Raw genomic sequence first — 13817 nt, 5'->3', positions numbered from 1 at the left:
AAACAGGCAGTTCATGCTCGAAAATCCTCCAACGTGGCTGAACTGAAGCAGTTCCGCAAAGAAGAGTGGGCCAAGAGTTGGCTAACTTTTTTGCTTCAATAAAAAAAATATATTTGAAAACTGTATGCGTTTACTCTGGTTGCCTTTGTTTTATGTTATATCTCGTTTGAAGCTCTAAAACAATTTAGTATGAAAAATAGAAAAAATCAGGATTGTATGTTTTTACGTTTTATTCCTAGCGTTTTATCCACTGTAGTGTGTACAAATTTAATTGTATTTTAGCAGAATTTCTTTGAAATTGTGTATTTGTCTTCATCTTTATTTTTGTGTATTTTTTCATCTTTGTCATTTTCATCTTCCTCTTGTTAATATTAAGGGAGAATGTATAGTTGGATTAGATGATCGTTATCGCAAAGATGCGAAACGGGCATCGGTACATACCCAATAAATAAATTCATGTGACAAATTTATTTGAATTGAAACTATTTTATATTCTTTGAACAAAGAAAGTGCACAGAGATACAAGAGACATGAAGCAAGCACAGCTATATAGAAAATTGTTTGATTATACAGATTAAACAGTGTAGCGGTCATTACACAAAAATATAAACCCCCATAATTCAGGCTGCGTCCACATGGATCCATTATCATTTTTCAAAGGTATGAAGTAATAGAGAACGTTTTCGAAAGTCAAAATCTTTTAGTGGAGGAAAACACTGTTTTAGTGCAGATGGGAGACGTAAACATTGCAAAATAAATGCATTTTCAAACATTGAGGGGTTAGTGTGGACGTGGCCTCAGTCTGTACTATTTTGCCCCCAGTGACGCATTATTGCGGAAAATGTCAGCTGGTATGCTTAATGGTCAGGCAGAGTTCACACCCAACTCTGTTTTGTGATGACATGCTCATAAGAGATTATATAAATGAAAAAAGCAGCCAGTTTTTTTTAAGATGTATAAGAGCTGTCGCAGCTGAACTCGCACACTCATGCTTGACACATAACTGTGTTTGTGTTGAAGAGGGAAATGAATCAGCTCTGTGTGCGTGCATGTTTTAGTCTTAATGAGTTCAGTTGTGTTTAAGAGGCAGTATGTCTGTGTTTATACAGTAGATGACCCCATGTGTGGGGGTTTACCTAGCTATATTTTAAGGACAAATTTGACTCCAGAGGTTAGTTTAATAGGGCAAAACTTCTCTGAGTAGAGAGACTTTTTTAGCGGACAATTAGGGTTAGTCTGTAGTCATGATAATGAACTTTATATAAAAACAGTATTACATGTCCCCACATTTCTCTTTCTCACACACAAGTACGCACCCATAGTCACCATGTTGCTATCAGTGTAGGGCTCATTTGTAGCCTGTTTTTTAAATCATCAGACTTTGTTTGTTTTAAGATAATCTTGTTTGACAAATTATGATTTCACCTTAAATTAAGAAGAAACATGCCTAATAAAACCTCTGACATTTCATAATCAACTGTACTGCAATGATGCTTCAGTAATTTAGTTAGAAACTACAGTTAAGGTGTTTTTTGGCATATACTACCACTTTTTACTTGGACAGGAAATGAAGGGGAGAGAGAAGAGGAACCGGATCGGGTAATGTCGCAAGCCAGACTCGAACCTGTGATGGCCACGAGAGCACCACAGCTTAATGTGTCAAGAGCACGCGTGCCGACCGCTTGGCAATGTTTTCAAGAAGTTTCATGGGTAACACTTTATAGTAAGGTTCCATTTGTTAACATTAGTTAACAACCTTAGTTAACATGAACTAATAATGAACAATACTTAAGCATTTATTAATCTTATTTAATGTTAATTTCAACATATACTATTACATTTTTTAAATCAAAAGTTGTATTAGTTAACATTAGTTAATGCACTATGAACTAACATGAACTAACAATGAACAATTGTATTTTTATTAACTAACATTAACAAAAGTTAATAAATGCTGTAACAAATATATTGTTGCATTTACGTGCGTTTACGAATGTTAACAAATAGAACCTTATAGTAAAGTGTTACGGTTTCATGCCTTTTGGAGAACAGTGCGTTGGCAGATTGAGTTAGATGTTTAGGTGGGGTTACTGATAACATCTGATCTCTCACAAATACCTTAAATTACACTTAATTATCAGCTGATTTCAGGGAGTGTTCACACATATGCAATCGTTTGAGTGAAAATTTTTGTGCAAGCATACTATTTACAATTTTTGCTGTGCACGTTTCACTCAAACTACTGGTAATGTTGCTTAATCTTGTAATGTTCCTCTGTTTTGAGAGTTTCAGCATATTTTTTAATTGTTGTTGAAGCTACTTTTGAAGTGTAAATTGCCAAGCTACTAGCTACTCCTTATGGAGCGCAGTGCAAAAGTTTTTTTCATAGGAAATTTTCCAAATTTATTCCATAGGTAAATAATGATAACTTATAAACCTTGAGCTGAGGTTGTTAATCAATGGTGTTTCAGTTGAAGCCATCAGTCTACTTTATACTTAAAGTTTTAGACTTTTTCAAAAATCGTGTTTAATGGCGTAATTCCTGTTGAAGAACTACACCGATCATGATCCTGTATAGAAACGCTCCACCAATCAGAGAATGGTAGCCAACAAAGTGCGCCAAACAAGCACTTCAGCAACTGCCCACTTGCATGATGCTGATGCAGTCGAGTCGGTCTTCCTATACTCTCAAACTACTTCCATTTCAAGGACTGTTGTTGGTGATGTCAAGTGACATCATTGTTCCATGAACATTCTATTAAAATGAATGGGAGAAATTGGAACAGCCAATGGTCAACACGCCTTACAGGTAAAATAGCCAATCACCTTTTAGATACAAAAATCGCCTGTCAATCAACTTGAGAACATGCATGCGTGGTAAGGTAAAGAAACACAATTTATTATACCAGTTGTGACGTAACGGCATGCCCTTCCTGTGGATCATCGTTGCCCCGGCTCGCGTGATCCCAGTGAAGAGCCTCATCACCACTGCCTTTAAACACAGAACACGCCTCTCCTCCTCGAGAGACTGGTCTCTACTTGCTGGCGTCTTTCCGGGATGGAGCGGGGAGGGTCTGGTGCGAGTTAGATGCGTCACCGGACCCGCACCCCGGAACCCCAGCGCAAGTTGTAGCACGCGTCACGGCTGACGGGACAGGTTGCCCCTCAAGTGCCGAGGCCCAGGGAAGCCAGACCGCTCGAGTGAAGCCACACAGTGTTGTCAGATTTTACTGCTTATTTATTTATTTATTTTCCCCTTTTACTCCCAATTTGGAATGCCCGATTCCCAACCACATTCCCTAACCACATTATAGTGACCACGAGGAGGTTACCCATGTGACTCTACCCTCCCTAGCAACCGGGCCAATTTGATTGCTTAGGAGACCTGGCTGGAGTCACTCAGCACGCCCTGGGATTCGAACTAGCGAACTAGCGAACTCCAGGGGTGGTAGCCTGCATATTTTACCACTGAGCTACCCAGGCCCCCAGATTTTACTGCTTATTTGAAATATGTTCTTTTATTGTAAGCTGGGGGCGGCTGTGGCTCAGGTGGTAGAGCGGGTTGGCCACTAATCGCAGGGTTGGTGTTATAATTCCCGGCCCACATGACTCCACATGCCAAAGTGTCCTTGGGCAAGACACTGAACCCCAAGTTGCTCCCAATGGCAGGTTAGCGCCTTGCATGGCAGCTCTGCTGTCATTGGTGTGCGAGTGTGTGTGTGTGTGTGAATGGGATAATGAGTCACAGTGTAAAGCGCTTTGAAAACCGCTAAGGTTAAAAAAGTGCTATATAAGTGCAGACCATTTACCATTTAATCTTGACCAACTGTTTTGGAGATTTTGGTCTTTCTCCATTCAAGTAGATAGGAGCTGCACTTTCATGCCACTTGTTTAGAAAAATAGCTGCCCAAACTGCCCAAGAGCGTTCCAAAAACAGCGCTGAGAAGACTGACTTTTTTGAAAGGATCCAGAAATTCGTCTGGACCATTCTAATTCATTTTGTTTTTGTTTACACTCTTGAAATCGTCTATATATTTGTAAAAATCAGAATATTTTGCAATAAAATAAAAATATTTATAATCAACAACTTTTAATCAGTAGTTTTATATTGGTAAAAAAAAATTTTTTTATATTATTAGCGACCAGTCTTGTACCTTGTTTTTTTTTTTGTCCAATTTTCAAATAATTTTTTGCTTCAAATGAAAGTCTGTAGTGGAGTGATTCACATCGGAGCTGGTTGGTTTTGTTCATGGCTTAGAATTATTTATTGAAAAAGTAGTTAGATTCTTATGGGCAATATCTTTCTAAAAATACGGTATAACAATCATATGATCTGATTTATTTTTACAATCAAAGCTGACAATGGAGTTCTCAATTAGGATGACGGCATTAAAGTTGAACAAATAAATTTACACTTCTAAAACTAGAAACTACAATTTGTTGAAAACATAGTAATAAACTGCTGCATGGGTGCCTTGGTAGCTCAGCAAGCAAAGACACTGACTACCACTCCTGGAGTCACGAGTTCGAATCCAGGGTGTTCTGAGTGACTCCAGCCAGGCTTCCTATGCAACCAATTCGCCTGGTTGCTAGGGTGGGTAGTGTCAGGTGGGTTACCTTCCTCATGGTCGCTATAAGGTGGTTCCCCCTCTTGGTGGGGAGCGTGGCGAGTTGTGTGTGAGTTATGCTGCGGTGAATAGCGTGAGCCTCCACACGCACTAGATATCTGTGGTAATGCTCTCAGCAAGCCATGTGATAAGATGTGCGGGCTGACTGTCTCAGAAGTGGAGGCAATTGAGATTCGTCCTCCGCCACCCGGATTGAGGCGAGTCACTGCGCCACCACTAGGAATCAGAGCGCATTGGGCATGCCAAATTGGGGAGAAAAATAAATAAATAAATAGCTGCATTTCACTACTTTAAAAGAAGACATAAATGCAGCATAGGACATTTTGCATCAGCTCACTTAGCTGTAAAGTGAGTAATACAATGTGATAAAAAAGAGCAATACAGTGTTTTGTCACATTAAACCGCTATGAAAAGTAGCTTGTTACTGGAAAAGCTATACTTTTTTTGAAAACAGATGAACTACTGTCAGACTACAGACAAAATGTTTTTATTTTTATTTTTTTTGCCCTTCAAAACTGAGAGGACGCATTTCTCGTGCAGCTTTCCCCTAATGGGAGAGATTAAACATTGAAACAAAATTATGTGTGTGTGAAAGAGGGATTGGGAAAGAATGAAAATGTACATTTATGTAAGACAGATTGTCCTGTACAGTGGAGAGGACAGGTACTCAGGTTTGTGTCAGACAGATTAGTTCTGTGGTACAGGATACAACACTTGACCTTTGACATGAAACTCCTCACACTGTCTGCACAGCACCTTCTTCACGTGATGTACACAGCAGAACACACTAAACAGACAAAAAACACAAAATCTGTTCACCATGGGTCCCCTGCACTCCAGGTCATCAGACAGCGCCGATCGATGCTGATAAAAACTCTCTGGCATGAAAAGCCTTTTCAAATCAAGGATTAATTGCTTGAAAGATTATTGAGGGGAAAATGAGGGCATGAAATTATTCACAAAGCACAGATAACGCGGTAATCCTGGGACACACTCTGGTAAATTATGGAGATTGTGATTGCTGTCATTTTTATGTAACATAGTTTATTGTATGCCTTTAAAACTGTGTCCTTCTCCTAACCAGATGGGATGCAAATTTTCAGCACTGTACGCAAGATATTGCGGCACATGCAAAACCAAAGTGTTCACAGCTGTCTGTTTCTCTGTGCTGTTCACTTACATGCACTTTACACACCAAACATATCACCCCTTCCTGAGGCCCATAGGGAATGCACCAGAACTCCAAAACCAGCCACAGACACACACAGTACCCTCAGCTTTCCTTGACTTTGATCCCTGGTTGAGGGTCCTTTTAATTGCCTAACTGTTTTGTCAGTGTGTAACATGCTTGCTGTCTCTCGGTTTAGCTGTTTCAGGAAGCCCTTAGTGTGTGTGCTGCACAGCCAGTGCCCTCCGTTTACTCGTTTTAGACTTTATTTTTAATCTCTTCTTTTTTAACATGTTATTTTGTAAATAATTAATTGCACTGAATTAACATGTTAAATCAACAGGCCTAGTTTAAAGCAAAATTGAGTTTGTAAAAAGACTTGTTTACATGCAGTATATCTTAGAGGTCATGAAATGCTCTTTTTTTATAGTTGTATTATCTTCCCTGAGGTCCACTGATAATGTTAAGGTTTTTTTCACCAAAACAGTCATAATTTAGTAATATATGATCATTTTCCACCCTCCCTCTGGCCCTTTGGTCTAAACGCCTTTATAAAAACTTTATAAAAACTTCTACATAAATGCCCACTTTTATGATTGACTAATCGTGCAGCCCCTCTAAATCAGCCATATTTGAAACTCAATCGTAAAAGAATGAACAACCTCAAAATATTATAAAACTACATTTCGGGGTTTACACATAATGCACATCTAACACATTGCATCGGAATATATTAAACTGTTAATCTCAAGCACAACATTTAACACTCGGCACCATAAACTTTAAACAGTCATGACATTTGAAATATTCATGAATGAAACTGTTTACTTACAGTTTTGCATTGGGTCCAAGTGTTTTTAACTGCCCCATCCTTCAATAATAGTTGCTTTGCAAAGCTTGAATCGTATCATGACTGGTTCACAAGCAATCCACGCTAATATGAGTAAAAAAAAAACATGCAATCCAAGCTGAAATACGATGAAGACACATCCAAATGACACACACATAGTCCAAAGCATAGTGGGAACTAGGCATACACATACAGCATCACATCGCCGGAAGTGCATCAAAACAGTCAAAGATGTCCATCTAGCGCATGTTATCATACATCAACAATTAAAAATAGCGCAGGTGGGCGAAAGAACGCGTCCATGATGCGTTTGTGCTTAAAACTACAAGAGACAAAGCAGCTGAATGAAATGAAATAGTGGCATCTTCTTTTCAGAGTTGTAACTTGACACCCCTCCTTTTTAAAGCAGCCCCATATATGTATCAAGCGGTTAAAGATGTCTGTCTAGAACATGAATATATACAAAAATAATCCAGAATAGTCCAGATGGGTCCCCTTTGGGGTTCAGGAATAATTAGGCCACAGTAGGCCTTGTTTGTCCTGATCTCACTCTGAATGAATGGAGCGCAAGTGGGCGGGGCCAAGGGTGCATTGATGTTTTTTTTGCTGCAGAGAGTAGGGTAATAGCAGAAGTAGAGAACAAGGCATTTTTGCTGCTTGGGTTCAATAAATGCTTTTATTGCATTAGGGATTAAGTTTTGAGTTCTGAAATTTACAGTATGTTTTTATAGTAGAAGACCACTTATATGTCAAAATATCAAGGAAAATGTGATTCCTCATGACATGACTCCTTTAAATTTTGTTGTTCTTATCAAACTTGCAAATTATTTCGTATTTTAAGCATTAACTGCGCTAAATTTAGTATGACAGTCTTGTTTATTCTTCACTTTGACCTCAACTTTCTATCTTCCCATTTCTTCATCACATTTCCCTCACACACTTTCCTGTTAATAAGCACTAAACTGTGAATATGTGATCACACGTCACTGCTCTGGGGTCAAGTTCACGCTCTCAGCTGATCCTCAAACAGCCATGAGTCTCTCTCTGTCTTCACACACGAGCCATAACTCATCAGAGAACACACATCCCTCCCAGTGATTCAGCTCCTCTACTGACAGCACAGTAAAAGCTGACACAGTTGTCATAGCAGCGGCTGATGACAAACACCCAGTTGCATGAGTATACAGGCTGTTCTGTTGAATGCTGGGATCTGAGAATCATTCACTCGACTGGAGGTTTTACTTTAAAGAGGGACAACCTGTCAACTTTCTGTCTATTTGCTGTCGCAACCCCCACTATAACAAGTCTAATGTTCTGTTGGGTTTACAGTGTCGGATGTTTTTTTTTTTTGTGTGTGTGCAAAATGTTTACCTTTAGGGGTACAACAGATTTCACTGGAGCAGTACCCTCAAAGGTACAACCACTGTATCTTTTTTACACCTTAAAGGAATAGTTCACCCAAAAATGATAAATCTCTCATTTACTCACCCTTATGTAGTCTTAAGTTTAAGTTTATTTGACAAAAGCAAGACATCACAACTGGTTTGTCAAGGATAGCACGATAAACACACAGACTTATTTCCATTGTGGTCCTTGTTATTAAACAGCATTGATGGCTCATAATACTCGGGCATTGACAGCCAATGGCACAATATAAAAACAAATATGCATATATAAAATATCACTACTGTACACTAGTACTATACGACTAGTCTCAAACTCGTATGACTTTCTTCTGCGGAACACAAACAAAGTTGTTTTAATGGAGATTTGATGTCTTTTTGTCCATACAATGCAAGTAAATGGTGACCAAAGTTTCAATCTTGAAAAAGGACATAAAGGCAGCATAAAGGTCATCCAGAAGGCTCCAGAGGTTTAAAGTCTAATTGAGCTGAAACTCATGATCACCAATGTGACTGCTGATGTCAAGATGTCACTCTTTCAGGAACAGTATTTCTATAGGCAGTAGTAGAGCATATTTACCCATGACTTCATTTTTTTTAAACTCATTGGATCTGTACGAAATATTAGTTGGCTTTAGCACAAACAATAGGTGCTTTTCAACCATCAACCATTTCTCGTTGAGAAACTGTGCCAGTCCATGCTGATCAGCTGGCACGCTTATGGTTTCTTTTTCCACTGTTGTGCTTGAATGTACATTAATCCATCAGTTGGCAACAGCATGAGAGATAAACATTGGAGGAAAACAATTTTTAGGACTGCTTTCCCCCTTATTTCACTCTGTTAATAGCACCTGAAAGACACTGCCCATGTCACAAAGAGGAAAGCAAAGAGAAAAAGACTAGAGGTTTACCTGAGGGGTTGTGCATGCCACCGCACATGAACACACAGAAAGGTAAAAGTTCACTGACTAGCTAAAAATGTTGGTATAATATTATTTACAAAATATTATAAGTAATTTTAGTTTTCCTGAACTAGTTAGCGTTATCTACCTCCCTGACGAAAAAGGCGTGTAGAAAAATTATTTACTATACTAGTTAAACAATCATCACCAAATCATGAAGATACACTCCAAACTTTGACAGCTACCTAGAAACAAATTAGTTACCTTGGCGTTGACAAATTGACAATCGTGAGTCACTACATACTAAAGCAATTTCACCTGCATGGTTAAGCACAGTTAGCTAACCATGCTGAGAAATCCGAGCCAAGAATCGTTTGTGATCATGCTGTGCTGAACCGTGCTCAAGTGGAAATGCTACTAGAACTTTTCCTTACTGTGTTCAGGTCCGTTCTGCCCGATTGTGGAAAAGCGGCTAATGTAGGATGAGTTGTGCATCAAAGTTTAATACTTAGGGTTAGGGGTTTGTTCAAATTGTGAAAAGCTATAAACCTCTGACATCCAAGCATGCACTGTTGTCTAAGTTTGCTTTAAGTGTAGACAAATTGAATCCATAATATTCAACAATTTTTGCCCTTCCAAATTTTTTGCCTTCACACACCACAACAAAAAGCACTTAATCCTATCCTGTCAAACATGACAGTACACCTAACCTAACTGAGCTCATTGTGGCAGGCCATGTCATGCCTATTACCGACAACAAGGCCCATTTAAAAGTAAGCTCTATGTAAAATCTTTATGGAGCCAATACTGCCTTTCCTCCTTGGGGAAGAACTCTTTTCAGAGTTCAGTCTGAGAGAGAGATGAGTTAAATCTAATCTCCACCGCCCCATCGTATCGGTCTGAGAGAGCACAGTGAATGATTAGCTCCCCAGATTAGAGGGGGTTTGGACATCTGAAGGATGATTTGGTTGCTGGGGAAGACCAGGACTACCCTAAAGCTGCCCCCCTGCCCTGAGCCATCCCCCTGGGTGCTTAACCTGACTAGACACCAATGGGGGTGGATTAATTGGACATCTTGTAGTAGCTTTGGGGGGAAGGGGCAGAATTGGGACCCCTTCCATGTGGACGATCTATGTTCTTTGAGACTGCACTGATGGGCTAAGTCTTGGTTCTTTTTCCACCATGGATCTGCAGAGTCCTCCCAAGACTACAAGTTGGGCAACCTGCATACATCCCATGATGTGGAAGGTAAGAGGAAGGGAAGGCAGGGAGTGGCCGTCCTGCAGTCATCAGGGTTGCTGTTGATTTCTGTTTTTCTGTATGAGTCATTTCAAAGGGATTTGGATTAAGCGTTGAGCCCTTGTGTTATGGACTTGTAGGTGTGGCAGTCGATGCTTTTATCAAAAAGGCTTGAGGGTTTATTTTGGCCTGAAGCATCCTGAGTGTCTTGAAACTTCTGCAATTCTTAGTTCAGGTGGTTGGAATCATGATTTGAGGTCTTATAAGAAAGCATGGATTCTTGCGGTAACTCTATAGAGTGATCTATCTTTGCAACTTCATCTCTGTTCGATTGTATACAATTAGATGGTTCACATGACTTTTTGCATTGTCAAAAACAGGAGTAGCCCCCAATAAACACAACTGGCGCTGTTTCAATAGGGTGCAAAATTGCCCTCTCACACTTTTTTAGCCGTCTTGGTTCTGAAAGTATTTTTGGAGGATTTTATGAAATCCCTTTTCATAGGGATTTCATAAAATCCTCCATAAAATAGTTCTAAGCCATGAACCAAACCAACCAGCTATGGGGTGAATCACAAGATTACAAATTTTGATTTGCAGCAACAAAGTATTTAAAAATCATACTGTGTACATAACATCTTTAATGAGGACATTAACTACTATCCCACGAAGCATTGCGAATGATGCAAACAAATTGTAAAACGTAAAACTAAATTAAATCGATTGTGTCATGGAAGTGGGCGGTCACTGCAGAGATCTTTTGCTGAGCTTTGTTTGCTGTGATTCTCTAATTGGTGGATTTCCCCCTTTAGTATCATGGGTAGTGTAGTACTTCTCCAGGAATTCTGCTTTTAAACACAATTTTTTTTTTTTTTTTTAATTAAGTTGAAATAATAAAAAACTGATGGCTTAAACAGAAGCATATTCTATTTATTAACAACCTTGGAGCTCACGGTAGGTCTGTCTTTAAAAAAAAATTAAGTTATTATTAATATTCAATTCCTCTATGGAAAAAAAAAATGTAATTTTTACTTTTGGAACAAAACTGTTACACTCTTTCGCCGCATTTGATGTGGCCTTTGTTTGGTATAGAGTCCCGTTTATCATTTTGTGGTTCAAATAGGTGCTCATGAATGATCCTTTGAATGGGAACCTTTTTGCCAAACCGATATGGTTACTGGTACTTTACAGCAGTATTCTACTACCCAAAAGTCCATAGTTTACATATTTCCTGTTGAAACAGGAATTTGGGGTGGGGAACTATTGAAGGATTTGTCCATTTTTTTTTTCCTTCTAAATAGCCAGTAGCCTTTGCTTTACTTCATAGCCTTGAACCATGATTTGCTTCAGTTGGCAGCAGGTAGTATTTGGGGGACGGGACATTCTTATTCTAGTGAGCATTTGACTGACAACAATTTGTATACACCACTGAGTGCAACATAAGTCCAAATTTGTGGTGTGTTTTCCCAGAAGAGAAAGATGTGTATATCGACTAAATGTTTATTTTGTCAACTTGTAGGAGTACACTAGCATATAGAAGAACAGACATGAACTGAAAGTCACAAAAGTTTGATTTGATGACACATATGCCATTCTAAGTCCCGGGAGAAGCAAATGTCACCATACCTCTGTGCTTGGAGTGACTCAGAGGTTCTATGAAAATTGTAGTCTCATAATCTCCCTCTTTCTCTAGGTGTGCCATCACCCTGACTGTCAGGAACTGAACGGTAAAAGCCCTCTGCACCTGTGTGAGTCATGTGATTCATGCTGTCACCTGGATGACAGTATGCACTTTGACAGACACCCCCGATTTGACTTGCAGCCACAAGGTAAATGACCTTGGAGGCTCATACACACTGGAACACCCACACACACTCATGTTACCTACTGTCAAATAGGTTTTATGCTTCATAAAAAAAAATGACTTTCATTCAAAAACACCAGGACTGGATGGGTTGTTTATACAAGCAGTACCAATGAGATCAAGCACTCAACTGCAGTTCCCATCGATAGATATTCTGAATGCACACATTTTCATTGATTATTAATGTCATCATTCTAACAGTTTTTTATTTTTATTTTTTTTATTAATCTTAAAGAAATTGGTTTAGCATATGATTTAGTTTTGTGTATAATTGCGATTTTGAAGTGTGGATGTTTCTTCAAGGAAAGTAATATTGAATGTCAGACTTTGAAAATCTGCTGGTTTTTTAAATATTCTGATTAAAGTGCTCTCAACATTGTCATTGATTTTATTTGACGAAGACCCTCAATGTTTTCGGTAAAGAAATCTATGTGTCGTCAGGTTCCATCCTGGCACGGAATGTGTCGACGCGCTCCTGTCCCCCTCGCACCAGCCCACCCTCAGACCTGGAGGAAGACGAGGAAGGAACCAATGAACGAGGGTCAGTCAGTGTTCTACAACCTTCGCACAACATTCAAATAGCCATTTAATGTGACAGTGTCTTCCCCAGTTGCTATAACTTACATATCCATTTCTATTTTGCTCCAATTTCCCTGGAAGTGTCTATTTTGTTCTCTCAATCAAATGCGATGAAAACGCTGCTTTATTTGCAAAATGCAATATTTTGATTGTTCACATTGAATTCACAATTGGATGGAAACCCAGTTACTGTCCAGTGTCTATATAGGCAGCATCGACTAATGCTTACAGTAGAGATTAGCATTAGTATGTTGCTCAGTGTTCATGAACGATTCATAGGTTACGCAAATATATTAATATTGATTTCACACAGTAGCTTTTGTAATGCATAAAATAGTCATATATAAAGTTTTTTTTATCCTATGAAGGATCCATATGTTGTTGATTTTGCTGTCTTGTAGGTCGGCTTCCTTGGGTTTGGAACAGAAAGTCTACTGTAGCATATAGGCTTTAATTTGAATTTTATGCTTTAATTTGAAGTTCATTTTTGATCGTTTTATGAAATGGATAAGCAGTGACTACGGAAAATATGTTGGATTTTAAATTGAATTGGAAAAGGCTCCTGTATTTTTGCATAAGGAATAACAACTTTTTCATCATATTTATTGATGCCATGACTGTTTGTTTTATCTCATGCGTCCTTCTTTCTTTTATTAGGGAACGTAAGACAGGAGGAATGAAGCTGAAAGGAAGGGAAGGAAAGAAACCCAGGCGACGCCACACTGATGTGAGAAAATTCATGTATCTAACAATAGCTCTAATGTACAAGTGCAGACTTGTATGTGGTCTTACCTTTGATATCAAACATAGTGTACAGGAAATGACACGTCTCATAATCATCAACAGCTGCAGGATGTGGCCCCTTAAAGGGGGTGAAAGATAACAACTCAGATTGTCACATCTAGAGTTTTGTGTAAATGACTTGAAGTAGATCAGTAAATAACCTGGTGTTGGTCTGTCGCCCCCTGTAGGATCCCAGGAAGGAGTGCTTCAGCCTCAAGTTCGACTTAAACCTAGACATAGACACAGAGATTGTGCCTGCTGTGAAAAAGAAGACATTACAGTGAGTCATTTAATTCAAAGCCCACAAGTGTAAGCTTGTGCAGCTTTTACAGTTATGTTTGACAAATGTTTTACAGTGCATTCTGAGAGAGAGAGAGAAAAAAAAGGCCACTCTCTGTATA

General features: G+C 39.0%; 1 protein-coding gene across 5 annotated transcripts in view; it reads left to right on the top strand.

The window, feature by feature from the left end:
• The window catches only part of plekhg5b (pleckstrin homology domain containing, family G (with RhoGef domain) member 5b), a 91263-nt gene that overhangs the window by 44207 nt on the left and 33239 nt on the right, over nt 1–13817 (top strand). For all 5 annotated transcript variants that reach the window (XM_051661851.1, XM_051661853.1, XM_051661855.1 and 2 more), the window contains 4 exons: nt 11884–12019; nt 12496–12595; nt 13291–13360; nt 13605–13696. In XM_051661851.1, coding sequence (XP_051517811.1) covers nt 11884–12019; nt 12496–12595; nt 13291–13360; nt 13605–13696 — 398 coding nt within the window. The remainder of the gene's footprint in view (nt 1–11883; nt 12020–12495; nt 12596–13290; nt 13361–13604; nt 13697–13817) is intronic.

This window comes from Myxocyprinus asiaticus, chromosome 29 (genome assembly GCF_019703515.2).
Source record: "Myxocyprinus asiaticus isolate MX2 ecotype Aquarium Trade chromosome 29, UBuf_Myxa_2, whole genome shotgun sequence".
NCBI lineage: Eukaryota > Metazoa > Chordata > Actinopteri > Cypriniformes > Catostomidae > Myxocyprinus > Myxocyprinus asiaticus.
The sequence above is the reverse complement of the archived record's forward strand: the minus strand, read 5'-3'. Positions and strand labels throughout refer to the sequence as shown.